At 36.3% G+C, this 17499-nt stretch overlaps 1 protein-coding gene across 3 annotated transcripts in view; it reads left to right on the top strand.

The window, feature by feature from the left end:
• APAF1 (apoptotic peptidase activating factor 1) overlaps positions 1-11759 on the top strand; it is a 37619-nt gene extending 25860 nt beyond the window's left edge. For 2 of the 3 annotated variants that reach the window (XM_035551780.2, XM_050708086.1), the window contains 7 exons: positions 2107-2232; positions 2563-2688; positions 5106-5225; positions 5503-5628; positions 6419-6544; positions 6992-7138; positions 10114-11759. In XM_035551780.2, coding sequence (XP_035407673.1) covers positions 2107-2232; positions 2563-2688; positions 5106-5225; positions 5503-5628; positions 6419-6544; positions 6992-7138; positions 10114-10257 — 915 coding nt within the window. In that variant the 3' untranslated portion in view covers positions 10258-11759. The remainder of the gene's footprint in view (positions 1-2106; positions 2233-2562; positions 2689-5105; positions 5226-5502; positions 5629-6418; positions 6545-6991; positions 7139-10113) is intronic. The other variant, XM_035551781.2, reaches the window with a different exon arrangement.
• The last annotated feature ends 5740 nt before the right edge of the window (positions 11760-17499 follow it).

Below are 17499 nucleotides of genomic sequence, written 5' to 3'. Positions count from 1 at the left end.
GTGTTACACAACACAGGTACCTAATGCATCAGACCTACTGCTGAAGTAATAATTTCAAACTGGGGAAATGATACATATAAGCCCACGTCAGCCTGTAGCCTTAGGACAGCAAAGAGCCTTTTGTGTTCTAAAAAAAATCATTAATAGTGTATATACTATTTTTACTGTGAGACTTCCTCCCCACCGCCCCGTGTGCCAAGTAATAATACAGCAACTTTCGACATTTTTTTGCCATTCTGTGATAGCAAAAGCACGGACTTTTTTTTTTGTTGGTTTTGTTTGTTTTTAGCATGATTCTCTCATATATCAAATGATGTCAGTTGATAGGATTTTCTTTGAAGTGAAGGCAATCAGGCTATTCTTTTCTTATTCACTCAGGTTATTCTTTTACTTGATTACAACTGTTCAAAAGCAAAAACATTTTCGTATTTGTTGCAGAGTGCTGCTTATGCAAACTGATGGTGTGTGAAGCCATAAAATGGGCAATGCTGTGCCTTTGGCTATGAGGTAGCTATTCCAGGTATTTAGCCTGAAGCAGCAGCTGTCTAGGGTAGAACCTTTGTTCTGGCCTGTGAAATCGGTGAATTCTTATTGCTGGATATGTAGGTAGGTGAGTGTTGGAATAGATTCTGCCGCCCTGCAGGACATGGTGCAGATAATCTCTTTGTGTAGGGTCGTGTCCTTTCTCCTAGTTTGGCCAGACACAAGCACGTAAGCTATGTAATCGTGGCTAATCAGCATGACCATCGTCTTTATTTCTAGTCCTAGGGTTCCTTGAGATTTCCTCTTTTTCTCTTCCTATTTTCTGTCTGTCTTTTGTCTGTCCTGTCAGCAAATTAGCCAGTTCTTACTCTACCTAAAAATCCTGTTTAAAAAAAAAAAAAAAAGGAAACTTTAAGTGGAATATTGATGATATTTGAATAATAGATAATATAGATATAGAAATAACTAAAGTATCTCCATCAGAGCCTTGGCAATAAAGATATTTTTGACTTAGAGCCAACAGGAAGCAGTAAATGTTGAAATTAAAATTTGTGTGAACATTTCAAATATGTGAGAAAAGAAGCTGTAACAGCCACAGTGAAGAGAAAAAAACACAATGAATGGAGTTGAATTACTCCTCACATGTAAATGGGTGTAGGATAGTCTATTCTTTTAATTTTCCAGAATTATAAAATCTGTAAAACTACTATGTAATGGTGTAATCTGACTGCCATCTAAATTAGTAGACCTGAGGTGTGTGTCTATTAGTAGTATATTTCTATTATGGCTTTCTAGTTGAACCTTTTCCTTGAGGAAGTTGGTACTTAGATTTGCTGCCCTAAATACAGTATTTTGACATCCTGGAGAGGTACAGTCATGAGAGAAGACTTTATTGTAGTAAGAGAATAGATTTTTCACCTTCGTGCAAGAAGAGAAATTGACCGAAAAGACAAATTGCAGTTAAGCATATGTACTGTAATTCCACAGTAAATCTCTACTATCACATCTGTAGTTTTTCTCATAACTGTGATGTTTTACCTTTTGCAATTAGTAAATTAGTAATTTCTCAGAAACGATTTCCTAGTCACCTTTTGATGTACTGTATGGTTGTTTTTAAATACATCATACTGGTAGATTTTTTTTTTTAAATCATTGTATTCTAAAGATTTTTTTTTCTTCCCCCTGGAGAATTAATTTGAGGGCAACACTGAGTTGAAATTTGGTGCACTGTATATGCTAATAAGCTTTAAGTCATGCTTCTGCTCTGTTTGGCATGAATTGGAAAATCTGGCTGGCAAGTAGCTTTGAGCTCAGAGCTTCTTATATGGCTTTTGAAATCTAGGAATAACACGTTAAGTTACTGTTTTCTGTATTCAGACTTTTAAAAGCCTTCTAATACTGAGGTGTTCTTCCTTCTGTAAACTTCTCCCATTCAGAGAGCGTTCTTTGGAGGTGGTTACACTGACCTTTAAAGAAGTTGATTTATGAAAGTAACTGATCCAGATAATTCAAATTTTAGAAGCTGACAAACTATTCTCTTACCATTCTTAGCTCTCTCTTGTAATTTATTTTACTTTACATTTTAAAATATTTTATTAACTTAATTAACTTCCTGTCTTGCAGCTCATTAATGGAAATACAGACAACGTTATTATGCAGACAGAACCTCAGGAATCCCTAATTTGCTGCTGTTGCTTAAGTGAAGATCTAAAATTTGCAGCATTTGGACAGGAGAATGGAACAGTAAAGGTATTATATCGTAAACTTTATTTAAAACAATAGGAAAAAATACTTTTAAATAAAAGATTGTCATTTTAATGACTCTACAATCATATTCTTTAGTATAGTACATTAAAGTTTTTACATTTGAGTGCTGCTGAAATGCCAATAATTCAGAGGTAATATTAATAACGTAGCTCTGCATTTCTTTTTACCAAGTACTGAGCTCATGCAATTTTTGCATTGACTGAGAATGATGTATTTAGTCTCTTTATTAATTAAAAAGAATTTAGAAGTTCTTCTCTTCCTTTCTATAAACTATGTAAAGTAAATAGATTTATTGCATTCTTCATTGTTAAGGTATTACAGTTGTTGGATGGGAAAGTTCTGAAATACCGGGAGGCCTACAGGACATCCGTGCAGCATTGTCGATTTACCTCTGATTGTCAGACTCTGATTTCAAGTGCTCATGACGCAGTCATACAGGTTTGGAAGATATATTTTAAAAGATTATATTGTACCCAAAAGGTCATTTAAAACCATCTTTTCTACTATACCTAATGTAAACTTAGTCAATGTCTACTGTATTCTGCGTGTGGAACTATTTTGGTTCTGTGCATTTTGAATGGAGCATCTTTATGTTGTGTTAGGGTAAGTTGGTGCTCTTGGTTCTGTTGTTGCTTTAATTGATGCTTTCCAGCTTTTGCAATTTGCAAGTGATGCTATAGCGAGTAATTTATTTGTTGCCAAGGAATTGAAAATAAAAAGTTACTTTTCTCTGGATGACCAGAAACAGGAAGCAGCAAGTTAGAGCACCAGACAGAGGCAAGGGGCTCTAGAAATTGTACCCTCTATTTATACCCTACAGACTAATGAGTATTACACAGTTCTGTTTTTAATACTGTGGATGATAGAATCAGCTCCTGTCAGTTGGGTGAAAAGAAAGATTAATTTTCGAACAAGATAACAGTTCAGATTACATAAGTGAAGGGTTTGGGATGCAACCCGGAATTGGCTAAGTATCGTAGGTCTGTCAGTGGGCTCTCCTATATTATGTAAGGGAATAGGATTAAAAGACCCATCTCTGAGTGGGCTGGTGCTGAGTACAGATACTAGCTACACATAGAATGACTGCACTAACGTAGGCTCAAATTAATAAACTAAGCCTAGCTACTAAACTAGTATTAGAGCTCATATCAGGGATGCACTTTTGAAGTGAATCTCCTGGTCCTTTATACTTTGTGCTTTAGTTTGCACTTGCAGCACAGTTGCAGGTATGCAGACAGGATTCCTAAAGTGAACTAAAGTGTGCGTACTCCAGCTACGTATGGACATTCAGTTAATACAACCAAACTTGAGTTTGAAATAAAACCTCCAAAATCCCCATGGATGCTGGTCCTCGAGCACTGTTTTGCTCAGCAATCTATTTCAACTTCTCTTCTACCTACTTGCTAATGTATATATAGACTATGCTATGTCCTACTTCGATTTTTGTTTTGCTCTGACTGCACAGAACTTGAGGATCTGAGGCTAGCTTGACTGCCTTCGCTATGGCACTCACTCACTACTAGTTAAGGTAGTAGTAGTACGGTCAGCTCGCCCGTTTATCACCTTTTCTGATGTGGGTGCTGTTTTGCCTAGGTCCTCAGCTCCCCCTAGTGGACAGTGCTCCAGTTGTCATCTGAACACGTTTGGTTACTGTTCTTTCTTTGATGCAGAAAGCCTATTAATTTGAAAAGCAATTAAATCATCGCTATTTAAATTAAATTGAGGTTGAATAGCTTCTGTAAGATAAAATGACACTTCTTCAATTTTCATTGAATAGTTGAATTAAAAATAGGAATGTCATTTTGCTATCAAAACAAACTGAAATGATATTGCATTAAAAGTACACTTTAAAAATACAAAAGAAATCTAAATCAGGTATAGAAAAGTATGAGGTCTTCCAGATAACAGAAATGTATTTATTGCAGTAATCAGAGGTTGAAAGCGGAAAACTTTTGGGGTGCCTAGAAAATGATGGTTTTGCCTTTTTTTTAATTACCACTAAGTTTTTATAGAATCATAAAATCCCAGTATATTCCAAGTTGGAAGGGACCCGCAAGGATCATTGAGGCCAACTCTTGGCTCCGCACAGGACAATATAGAAATCAGACCATTTGTCTGGTGGTCAGGCCTGTCCCAGTGCTTGACCACCCTCTGGGTGCAGAACCTTTCCCTAACCCCCAGCCTGACCCTCCGCTGTCCCAGCTTCCTGCCGTTCCCTCGGGTCCTGTCGCTGTCCCCAAAGAGCTGAGCTCAGCGCCTGCCCCTCCACTCCCTTCGTGAGGGAGCTGCAGGCCGCCATGAGGCCTCCCCTCAGCCTGCTCTGCTCTGGGCTGAACAAACCAAGGGACCTCAGCTGCTCCTCATACATCCTGCCCTCTAGACTCTTCACCATCCTTATAGCACTCCTTTGGATGCTCTCTAATACTTTTATGCCCTTATATTGTGGTGCACAAAACTGTACTCAATACTTGAGGTGAGGCCACACCAGCGCAGTAGACAGTCACTTCCCTTGACCAGCTAGCTGTGCTATGCTCGATGTACCCCAGGATACAGTTGACTCTTTTGGCTGGCAAGCAATTAAGCATCACATTCACTTCAAAAAATCAGTTTCTGTGTATACTACAGGGAAACAGTTTTCTTTCATACTTTTCAATGATCAATATATTAAAGCAAATTATCCCATAGGTTGATTATTAAGTATTATAGCATTCCTCTTCAATATCTTACCTTTTAATAAGTTGCCATCTCCATAAAACCTTTTTGTATTTCTTGTGGGTTAAAATAAATCAGCTATTTCATTCTTCAGTTATGTTTGATATATATATATATTTAAAGTATTCCATCTTTATAATTAGGTATGGAATTGGCAGCTGAACGAATGTGTGTTTCTAAGAGGGCACAAGGAAGCTATCAAGGACTTTAGGCTTCTGGAAAATGCAAAACTTCTTTCTTGGTCATTTGATGGAACAGTTAAGGTAAGTAAAAGATTGTTTATTGATAAATTGTGTAATACATTTTGCTATCTTTTTATTGTATTTTTATTATATTTATTTATACAGTTTATTGATCTTAAAATGGAAGCCTCAGAGACTTAAGACAAAATATGTTTTCTATTTCTAGTAAGATTTATATTGTTACATTTTAGCAAAAGCTGAGCTTTATCTCCTATGCATTGTCCTGTAAGATGAATGCTTTTAATTTTTTTTTTTTTAGTGTTATAGTGGAAAAATAAGGTACTTTTGTATTTTGTAGGTTTGGAATATCATCACTGGAAACACAGAAAAAGATTTTGCTTGCCATGGAGGTGCTGTTCTTTCCTGTGCTGTTTCACCTGATGGTAGGAAGTTTTCATCTACTTCTGCTGACAAAACTGCAAAGGTTGGTTGCTTTGTATACAAAAATAAACACAATACCTTGTTTGGCCTGAAATGTCTGCTATACTTTTTATTTTGAGGTAACAGGTGATTATTTGTTATCCTGTTGTATTTCTAGTGTTAAGTTTCCTATATGTGTGAAGATGTTTCTAATGCTGCTACAGGCATTCAGAATTGATCTGGATATAATTTGAGGCTGTCCTGGTGACCTCAATACAAATAAAATACACATTTAATGCAGAAGTCTGTGCAGAACACTTCATTTACTTTTCTCTATTGATTTCTCTATTAATAGCCTAGTGATATAATTTGGAAATATAAATTAAGAAAATTTCTGAAACTTTTAGAGAAAGTGTTGTCCATAGTTGCTGGCATCATTTCTGTTCAGAAGCTAGGCTCAAAAAGTAGTGAAATGTTAAATGTTCTGGGGCTACCCCATTAGCTTTTTAAAGTGTCCCATTAGCTTTTTTAAATATGGTTTTGAATTGACTGATGAATCCTTTTTCTAGGGACAATTCTGTGAACTTCCTTATAAACGAATCAGTTGCATTAAAGAGCATATTCCAACGAAAAATATGTTCACACTTGGTTCTGTAATTTGTAGCAAATGCATTCTTGTGTGATTAATAAAAAGAAACAGGCTATGGTATAATCCATACATAAGTAAACACACATATATGCCTATATATGTATAAAGTACTTTGTACATTTGAACACTAAACCTTTTATAGAAAAAGTGGATGAAATCATAATTGTTTGTAAAATTTCTGTTTTTACTCTTCTTTTTAATTTAGATATGGAGCTTTGAAAGCTTATGTGTTCTTCATGAGCTGAAAGGTCATGAAGCCTGTGTGCGGTGCTGTACTTTCTCTCCTAATAACAAATTACTAGCCACTGGGGATGACAAAGGAGATATAAGGGTACTGCTTTTACCTTGTTGTTTATTTTATAATTCAATTGATAGTTCTCATACTAAAGAATTCTAATAGTTTGTGTTCTGCATGTCTAATTAATTAACGTTGTAGTGAATATCAGACAGTTGAAAATAACAAAGATACTTTGCATGTTAATACAGGGAGACAGTAGTTTGTAAACATATTAATAGGTTTATGCTCCATGAATGCTGAGGAACTGATTCACATGATTTACTGGCAATCCTACTGTGAATTGCATGTATGATTAAGTTCTGCAAATATGATACAGTGGTAAGATGGGAGCCCATTTTGGGTGGTTAGTCTGTCACTTCAAATAGAATATTTATTTAAAAAAAAGATAATAATAGCACGGGAACACATATTTCAGCTTTCCTTACTGGAGATTTTTTTTTCCTAAGCTCACTTGTATACATAACTTTTTCTCTGTCTTAGATTTGGGACATTTTAACAGGCGGATTACTTCACTTCTGCTCCCCAGTTACTGTAGATGAAGGAGAACCAACACATGGTGGTTGGGTAACTGACCTCTCATTTTCACCTGACAGTGAGATGCTTGTGTCATCTGGAGGCTATCTTAAGGTAAGCCCTGAAATAATAAAATATTCTAACATACCTAATTAAAAGGCAATGCACTGATAATTCTAAAGGAAAACACAAATCTTACATGCTTAAAACAAACAAACCTTACATGTTTTACTTAAAACAAGACCACTCCATTTTCGTGATTGTCTGGCACTTTTCACTTTTCTTCTCCAATCTGAAAGCTCCTTGAATATGTCTTAAGAATTCTTCAGACTTCTAGGATGGAGTTGGTTTTTGAACTCCATAAATGCTATTGCTCACAGAGTTCAAGAAACAATTAGGAACTTGAGAATTTTGTTAGCAAAGCCCTTCATTAACATTTTTAATATTAAGGATCTCAGTCATTTCTGTTTGCTTTAATATCCACTCAATTTCAGCAGCAATATGTTCTTTCTAATGAGCAGAAAAATGCTCCTTTTTTTTTTTTTTTTTTAAGATAACTGAGTTTTAATTTTTTTCATAAATAAAATTCAGAAGGAATTGCAAGTGGGAATATTCTGCCTTGAAAGACATTCTATGGGTAACTATTGGAAAATGGTATGTTGGAACTTAGAAACTAGAGAACTAGAGAACTGAGAAACTACTAGACAGGAAAAGCATAGGTCTGTCTTTAAGTCTGTGAATTGGGTTCCTCATAATTTTAAATTTCTCATGAGTTTTATTTTTTCCCCTCATGCAGTAGCTAACACCTTAGTTGAAGTGGTGTGTGTGTGTGTGTGCATGTGTGTGCACATGTACCAACAGCTAGAGACCAAGGAGGGGTAGGATGGATGGATGGATGGATGACCATTTGTGGAGTTCTCATTTCACAAAGTGCCGAAGGGTAGTTGATTGTTGGTCAGTGGATGACCATTGGTTGTGCTACCAGACTAATTCTTTCAAGTCAGGTAGTAACCACTAAACAAAGACCATTGAATTGTCTAATTTTGCACTGAAAACATTTTCTGACATTCATTTCTTATTAAAGAATAAGGCATGCATCCTGTTTGTAGTTTCCTTCCTGTTTTGTCTTGTGGTTACAAAGTATGGTGTTGTGACGGTTCTTAGTCGTCAAATGGTTTAGGATGTTAGGGACCTCTGGATCTCATCTAATCCAGCCAGTTGTTTAGAGTGTTAGGTAAGATTGCTTAGGGCCTTGCCCTGACAAATTTTGCCCCTCCAACCGAAACAGGGAGCTCTCTGGGCCCTGAGAGAAGAGTCTGGCTCTGTCATCACTAACCATCTTTTTGGTAGTTGAAGATGGCAGTTAGCCTTCTCCAGGCTAAACATATTCAATACTCTATCTCTCTTCTACGACCTGTTCCAGGCATCCAGCCGTCTCAGTGGCCACGTACTGAACTTGCTGCAGTCTGTCAGCCTCTTTCCTGTACTGGAGGAGGGAGCTCAACACACAGTGACTAAATTGCTGCTTTTTGAATCTAGCAGTCCACCCAGTTTGTCACCTACAATATATTCCACCCACCCAGTCTTTATCTCTCCAGTTTGACTACAAGATAATATGGGAGACCATAGTGAAGGCCTGACTATAGTTAAGGTAAATCACATCCACTGCTCTTGCCGTGGTGTTTACAGAGCCACCATTAATGTCATAGAAGTCAGCTGGGTGGTTTGGCATGATTTGTTTTGGTAAATCCATGCTGGTTGTTAATGACTGCTGTCTTGTCATTCATGTGCCTTGGAATGGCTTCCTGAAAACTTGTTACATAATATTGCCAGGGACTGCAGTGAGGATTATTGGCCTGTATTTCCCAGGGTTGTCCTTTCCCTTTTTTGAAAATTGGAATGGCAAATGCCATTTTCTCGTCACTGAGAACAGATTCTGTCACCGTGTCTTCTCAAAGTATTGTATTACTGTTTTTCTTTCAAAATCTACAGGTGGATGAGTATGATGTGCATGCAAACACACCCATACAAACCCCTTTTTAAAGGGAGATCCTAGTCAGTGAAAGTCTGAAATGTTTCAGGAGTTTGTACGTCAGAAGATCGAGCAGAGTTAGATTATGCTCCATGGAACATACCTTTAAACAAATGATTCATTAAATAACAGACACTTTGGGAAAGGTATTTTTAATCAAAACATAGCTGTGTAGTTACAAAACTGAATTATGCACACAACTACTATCGTTACATACTTCATGAAATAAGTTCAAAAGTAGTAACGTCAGCTGCTTTTGTCAAAGGTAATCAAAGTTAAGGGTAATCTGTTTCAGTATTTTTCTACTGCACTCAAATATTGGAACAATAGAGGGTAGACTTCTTATTGGAACAAGTAAAAGGTTTTTGCTGGACTGATTTCGGTTCATTGTGGTCTCCAGTTCTTCTGAGAGCAGTATAAGAAATGTGAAACGATTCTACAGGCATGGAATAAACTGTTGGTAGAAGGTTGTTTTTTGTTACTACTGCTTACTGTACAGCCTAAACAACAACAACAAAAAAGGATGTACAGACTAACTGGAAAAAAGTCTGTCCTGCTGACATAACTGAAAAAGGTTAATCTGTATAAATGGTTAATCCTTTTGTGATTCCAGTGAAGTGTGTGGGTTTTTTTGGTTTGCCTTTTTTTTTTTTTTTTTTCAGTTTAGCTATAGTTTCAGTTATACTGTATGGCAATAAGTTTTGTGTATTCATTTGGTTGTATAAAAATACATAATCTTAAAAAAAAAATTAGCTGTGCTACAGTTTACTTCTATTGATTGTATTTTATGAAAGAGCAGTGCCTGAATTTGTTTTATATGTGTTCCTTAAATTGAACAGCTTCAATCTTTTTGAAGTTTCTTTTCGTCTGAAAGTCTTATATCTCTAGTAATTAGTCTTTTGCTAAACCTCTTCTATTTAAGATTGCTTGTGTTTTTCTCCCTTAGTTCTACCTCTGCGAGGAAAGCAGTCAATTGGGCTAGCCATGCTAGGCCTTTTTATATGATTTATTCTAACCGTACTTTAACTAACTGAAAGTGTATTGTTTTATTTTACAGTGGTGGAATGTAACTACTGGAGAATCCTTACAAACGTTCTACACAAATGGAACTAACCTTAAGTCAATACACGTGTCCCCTGATTTCAAAGTGTACGTGACTGTTGATAATCTTGGTATTCTTTATGTATTACAGAAATTGTGATTAGTGGGCTGAACATTGCAGAGATTAATTCATTTTTTTTTGAGCTGGAAACAAATTCTGCTAATTTTTTGTCTCATTAAGCTGTGAATTATATTGCAGTGTTGCATTCATGATGTTTTCATGCATATTTATGTACATTTGTGCACGTTTTGGCAAATTAATTTGCATTTAATTTTGTTTTTAATAAGCATTATTATAATATTTAAGTTCTGATTTGCATCTTAAGTATATTGCTTCCAATTTTGTAACAAAATTTTATTAAGATTTATTCAAATTAGGTGAAGTTAATAATTAAAAAATAATAGGAATGTAATAGGTAATGTATTTTGTGCTAAGGCTGATGGCTAAATGCTCTCTAGTCATGGACACAACTGTACGATAAGAAAAAAAGTTTCCTATGATGCAAGGTTTTTCGTTTACAACAGAATGGAAAGAATTGGAGACATCCTTCATTTGAAAAATGAAATATCTTGGTGCTTCAAGTTCAAAACAAATCAAGTAGCTGTTCAGTTTACAGCAGCATTGCTTCCCTCTTTCAGTGAGAACCTTCATGCTTCTAACCTTGTGGAGATAAAAGTGTATTGTAACATGTACGAGCTATTTCTTGTTAAGGGGGACATCTTGAGTTCTGTTTGCTCGAGGCAAAATCTGAAGGGATATTGGAATTCAAGTGGAAGAGATTGTGCCACGTATCCATTCAGAGGATGAACAGAACTAACCAGCTAAACTGAGATTGGAAATTCTTTAAAAGAGTTATATTGAAAAATATTAGAAAGTGTGAATTTTGGTTATTTGTCCTTTTGAAATTACCATTCAGTTAATCACTGTACGCAATGGAGACATTTTATTGTTGTCAGCTTTGTTTACATCAGATTCTTTGTACAGGGCTCTCTTTCCTGGTAATATGTGATTTTTTTATTTTTATTTTTTACAGTCTATTTATAGATTCTATATGGGCTAGAATCTTTGACATTTTGTACTTAATAATTGTACTTGACATATCTTTTGTGAATAATTAGTTAACTTTTTTTCTTAGGTGCCAGTAAGTCTTGTTCTAGTAAGTTGCCTCTCAACTACTATGATCAACTGCACAAGCATTAATGTCACGATTTTCATATTTTTGTTGATGGCAGTAGAACACTTCATTTAAATACTTGATTGCCAAAGGTACATTAGTAAGTGTGTATCAAGTGATACTAAATAGTGAAATTCTCACTTCTAGTAATTTTTGTGCGCATTACAGAAGATTTAATATACATTCTTAATATCTGCCTGTTTTTGACAATCATTTTTTTCCTCTTTTCTAACTTGAAATTCCACTGTTTCTAAGGTGCTATTGAATACGGGTCGGGGTAATTAAAGTACTGCTGGCAGAAATGTAAAGAGAAAAAATTTGATAGAAAAAAATGTAATGTTTTGTATTCTAAGTAAGTACAGCATTCAATAAAGATAATCCAAGTAATATTGGCTGAAATTATGAATTTCAATTCTTGAGTGCGAGTTTGTTGTTGGTGGTGGTTTATTTTCTTTCTTGTGGGGTAGGAGGGAGGGGAAGTGCTGCCTCCTTTATTAAGTTGTATTGTGTCTTTATTGTCAATCTGAATATAATGCTACTTTTCAAACCACATCAAAAATTCTTTGACAGATAAGCAGTAGTATTAAATATGATGATGGAGGAAAAAGTGAACAAAGGGAAACTGAAGCCTTGGAACATGTCCTTTAATGTTCGGGACATAGTTGCTTCTACTCTGTCTAGTTTATACAGACCTCATCAATATCCTCCCTGATTACCTGAAGGTGCAAGTAGTGGGATGCTCCTCTCAGCCAGTTTCCCTTGATTGCATAGGCAGTGCTGTCCTTACTGCACTGACCATGTTAGTCAACTTAGAGACCCAACTAGGTAAAAAGATACGGGATAAATGTTTCACATGAGAAACCAGGTCAGAAAGCTGTCTTTCATTACAGTGTTAATGAATCTTGAATGATAGGAAAATCTTATCACAGCTTAATGAAGAAAATGTACGATTGGATTTTATAGTGCATTTTGATTTTGAAGCAAGTAGGTGACAAGTAGCACATAAGCTTGGAAATGTGAGGAACATACAGTGCATTCTTGAATTATTCTTCAAGGATGACAGCACTGTAGGATTGTGTTGCTGCCACTGGGGAAGCTGTGCTTCATAGAAGGTGGTGTTAGAGTCTGGACATTGGCATTTATGTACAAATGGATGGAGTTGACTACTAAGACTTCATAGGTGTGGTGAAAGAAGAGAAATAGTGATGAGAAAGTCTGAAGAAACAAAGAATAAATATGATTCACAAGAAGAAAATGAAAAACTGTTAAGACGGGGCCAACCAAGACAGCAACATCTTTAAATGTTTAAGAAGTTTAAGGCAGTTCATTCAAACAAAAACAAAGTGCTGCATTGCTGCAAGATTTGGATGTTTTCTTTGATGCTTAGATGTATTTTAAAAGACACGAAATAAAGTTTGACCACAAGATTTTTTTATTTATTTTTTATTGAACACTAGTGCTTCCATTATGTCTTGTAATGCCAGATCAAGTAGCGTCACCCAAATTTAACTATTGGGCATTGCCAATTTTATGTAGTTCTTTAACTGAAATTATTATGTGCTTCTGTGCAAACAACTTTAGGTACACTTTCTACTAATGATGCCCGTTAGCTTCTGTAGAAGTTTTGAGTCTCTTCATTTTGGCAATTAGGCCTACAGCTCCTTTACAATTTTTTTCCTTTGCTTCGTCTCCTTTATTAACAAAAAACTGTACCCACACAGTGCAACTGCTTAAAAGGAGATCTTTTATTGCCTTGTACCATTCCCTTAACTACATCATTCTCCTTTCTAACAGTCATTTGAAATGGAGCTGTGCAGGTATTGCCTGAGGTTTTTCCATGTAGAGGTTTATAGACTTCTTGTCTACTGCGGGAGTGTATGGGTACAGCTGGAACTGGTAACCTGTTGCAATTAGGGGAATGTCCTCTGCCCCAAAATTATTCTGCCTCCCCTAGAAAATTATGTGGCTAGACTCTCTGTTAGAGAATGCTGTGCGAGTTACAGTCTCTGTATGGAGTCCAGTTATACCTAGCTACAACAGTGTGTGTCCTCATCTCTGCTCTTTCACAGAAGATGATGCCTTTGAAGGTTTTAGGGGAAAGCCACACTGAGAAAGCGGTCTGATAGGTTTTTTGTTTGTTTGTTTTCCTTCCTGGAAGAGAACAGTGCAGAGAGGCCATGCTGTTTCATCTTCAAGAAGACAGTAAATCCAGAACACCAGTAGGTTACAGAGAATTTGTGTGTCTTCTTCCAGTTGCTAACAGAACATGAACGCCTTACACAAACTGTTCAGTTGCTGTCTCTCCTCCGTAGTAAGTTCAGGTGCAACACAAATGGCAATGCCAAGGAGCACAGCGAAGGCCAACCTTGTGTCTGAGAGGTGCTTTCTAGTATTCCCCTGATGGTGCACTCAGATGTGTTTGTCCACATCTTTCCTTCTTCCTTCTGTCTACTACAAATTTATATGGTCTCAGAGGTGGTGATGATGAAACAAGATCTCTGAGGACTTGAGGCACCTTATTTCTGTTGTGATTTCAAAAAGAGCAGAAGCCAAATAAACCTTCCTGTTTGGAGAGAGGATAGTGTACCAGCTACTCAGAACTCTTTGTGTGATTTTCATGCCCAATTTCACTTTGCTCTTTCCAGCTAAGAATGGGACACAGTTACTGGCTCTGCCAATATGCAGTAAGCTGTTAAACAGACTAGGCTCGTTTGTGGCATGAACTCTGAAGTAGGCTGACCAATATTTTTCAGCATGTACAAAGCTACCATGCTGTGTGCTGCTACCTACCTTGCATGTTTATCTTTTTTTCAAAGTAACTCATGCCGGTCCTCCAAAGGCTAGGTCTGATAGAGGCCTAAGCTGGGGTGTCAGAGTGCAACCGAAAAGATCCAGTGAGTGTAAAGGAGTAAGATTTTTAGTCTGCTTGTATTATTGACAACTTCAGTACTTCCTATACCATCTCCTACTGTGACACTTGGCGGATGCAGCACAACTGTGTGATAGTTGGACTATTTAAATGAGGTGTGTGTTCATTTAGAAAGATGAGAAAGGTATCTCATAAGTGTTTCAGTAGGCCTCTTGGGGCCTGACTGATTGGGGCCTGATCTACAAAACACATCAGCTTCCTGTGCTTGTTTCCATGTAACAAGCCATATATTGTATGTGTAACTGGGGCTCTGAGGACAATTATAGATCCTGGTCCTTCAGGCTAGAGAGGATTCTTGTTCTGTGCTCAAGAGGGATCATCTGGATGGCTATTTAGGGTGCCACAATTAAACTGTATACTTAAGTGGTATTTTTAATTTCTTCTTATATTTACTTCATTACACTTTCTTTGTGTCTCTGTGATTTTTTTTCAGCTTTCTCTAATACTGCCTAAACTCAGATGAATTTTGAAAACTACGATGCCTAAAATGACTCTAAATGAGGCAAAGACAAATTTACCCAGTTCAGCTGTGTAAACGTAAATATGATGCTATTTAGGCAATGCATGTATTATTTCTAATGCATAAATGCATTTAAAGTATACTTAACGTTTAATATTTTAAAAATGGTATTTTCTATTAGTCATGCTTCTGAAGCAATAGGCTATTTTAATTGTTCTCTGCAATTGTGTAAGTAATTTCATTCCCATAGATAATCAGTACTTTCTAGCAGATGAGAGCAGGGATTTCCTTACTCATGCAGTTCTGAAAATCACATTATTTTTTCTGTTATTGTCTCCAAACATAGTAAGAACAAGTCCACACTTCTCTTCTTCACTAGAGTCAATATTCACAGAATCACAGTATATCCTGAGTTGGAAAGGACCCACAGGAATCATTGAGTCAAACTCCTGGCTCCACATAGGACCACCCAAAAATCAGACCATGTGTCTGAGAGCGTTGGCTAAACACTCCTTAAACTCCAGCAAGCTTGGTGCTGTGACCATTTCCCTAGGGAGCCTCTTCTAGTGCCTGACCTTTTGCGTCATGAAGAACCTTTTCTCAGCATCCAGCCTGAACCTCCCCTGATGCAGCCTCATGCCATTTCCTCAGGTCCTATTGCTGGTCACCAGAGACTTGCTGGGTTTCCAGAGGAAAAAAACAAGATGAGAGAGTGCTTCAGGTTTACGTACGCTAAGACTTTGTAGTGTGCTGATGCAAACCCTTACTCCAATACTAAGAAATTTCAGTCTTGTCATCAGAGAATGTTTTTAGATCCCAGAGATACAATGACAGATATGTTTCTTTTCTTTCTGCACTTCCTGGTTAGAACCACTTAATGTCATCTTTTAATATTATGAGCAGTGTTAGCTGTTGTAGATAAGGCCATTGGCAGAAGTGTTGAGGAAAAAAAAAATAAGGAAACACTGAAAAATATACTTTTGGTTAAAAACCACTACAATAATGCATGAGAGGCCTGACATTTTTAATGTGAGGTTTGGAAATGCTTGGAGTTTTGTCTTTTTAACTTTATTTATTTTTTTAAGAAAGACAATAAATGAATGAAGAGAAATAGGTATTGGCCAGTGGAAATTTGTCTCTAAATACAGATCATGCATTTTACTTTAAAGGATCTAATCTGAAACTGATAGTCATGCCTTGATGGTTGAGTACTCATCATATTAGATAATAAAGTAAGGTACACTTATGCAGGTTGGTAGAGCCAAAATTTTTCAGTGTATTTGTATGAATTCTTAAAATGTGCTGTGGAGTTTATATTCAGTACAGAATAACAATTATGCATTTTATATTAACAGCTTTACAAATGAGAGATTGAGGAACTATGTGGAAGCGGTCTTATCAGTATTTGTGACAATTTCAAGAATTGGGAAATGTGAAGAGGAACAATTTTTCAAAGACTTTAAATGGTTTAAATGCTGGTAAAATCTTATTTCTAGTTGAGTATATGTTTAACAAAAGCACACAAAAAAAATTGTTACCTCAGTGCATTTGAAATTTCAAAGCAGTTACAGAAATATTTTAAACATCTTTCAGATTCTGCACTTTCATATTTCTCAAAGCCAAGCAGTTGTGTTTTTGTCCCGTCTAAAAATTGTAGAGCAGATAGTAATTCTTCTCTTTTTCTGCAGTATCAAGGATTCAGCTATAAGATTGCTCTTCTGACTCAGCAGTTTGTTTTTCATCAGTCTGGAGAACTGGGTTTGAGGTCAATTCCCTGGGTACACATTCGTTCAAAAAGAAGAGTGGTAAATGGCCAAACTGAATCTGTGGAAGAATTGTTTGTTTTTCATGCTGGTATCAGTGAAAACCTGCAAGAGACAGGTACAGTTCAATTGAACTAAACATGACCTGGAATTCTCTTCATAGCATATCCTGAGCATTAAAAGTCGGTTAAAGAATTAAATAAAGTAGATCAGAATAAGCTAAAAGTCTGCCAATTTGATTGTTTTATCTCCTTTTTCTAGAAATATCTGTTGAAATGATTAAACTTTTCTTTATGATAGACATGGGAAAAAGGTCTATCCCTTGAAGTTATGGTCTTTTTTTTCTTTTAAATTTCTACCAGCTGTGCAGTTCCTTACACTTTGCAGTTTCACAAGATGCTTTATCTGTCATTACGTATCATATTTAGCCCTCAGTAACTGTTAACCTGCTTTCAGATAGGAGTTTCCACTGTTCTAGGTTCTAGTATTGGTAATATTTGCTGAAGAAGATTTGCTGAAAACAAGGTTGGACTTTACTATCCTTTCTTTTATCACAAAGTGTGGAATAGGACATTTTCTCAGTGTGTGCTCCGCATCTCTTTTTTCACCTTGTATTACTGAAAAAAAGAATGACCCTTAACAGACGGTTAGATAGGAGTATCAGGATGCTTTTGTCACTAAAGTATGAATCTAGGCAATTAAGATCACCTTCTCTATTAATGATAATCCTTTCCCTATCTGTATTTTTAGTTTGCATGCAAATTAAACTTCCTGCTTTTCAAAAGCTATACCACAGTGCCTCCAGCATGCAGCTTTTTACCTCCATTTTGCCATACTCATTTTGCTTGAGTTCTGTTAGAAATTATTTTAGGATATCTACTTACCTATGTAGTACATCTTTTTCTTCTTCTTGTTAAGCAGGAATCCATCCAGAAAATGAGAATTTGATGCAGTGAATACTTCAAGTAGTTAGCAGCAAAGACAAGATTTCTTAACTTTAATATATTCTCCTTTC

The sequence above is a fragment of the Cygnus atratus genome, chromosome 1 (assembly GCF_013377495.2).
Source record: "Cygnus atratus isolate AKBS03 ecotype Queensland, Australia chromosome 1, CAtr_DNAZoo_HiC_assembly, whole genome shotgun sequence".
Lineage (NCBI taxonomy): Eukaryota > Metazoa > Chordata > Aves > Anseriformes > Anatidae > Cygnus > Cygnus atratus.
Note: the sequence above shows the minus strand (reverse complement) of the source record. Positions and strands in the feature narration are given on the sequence as shown.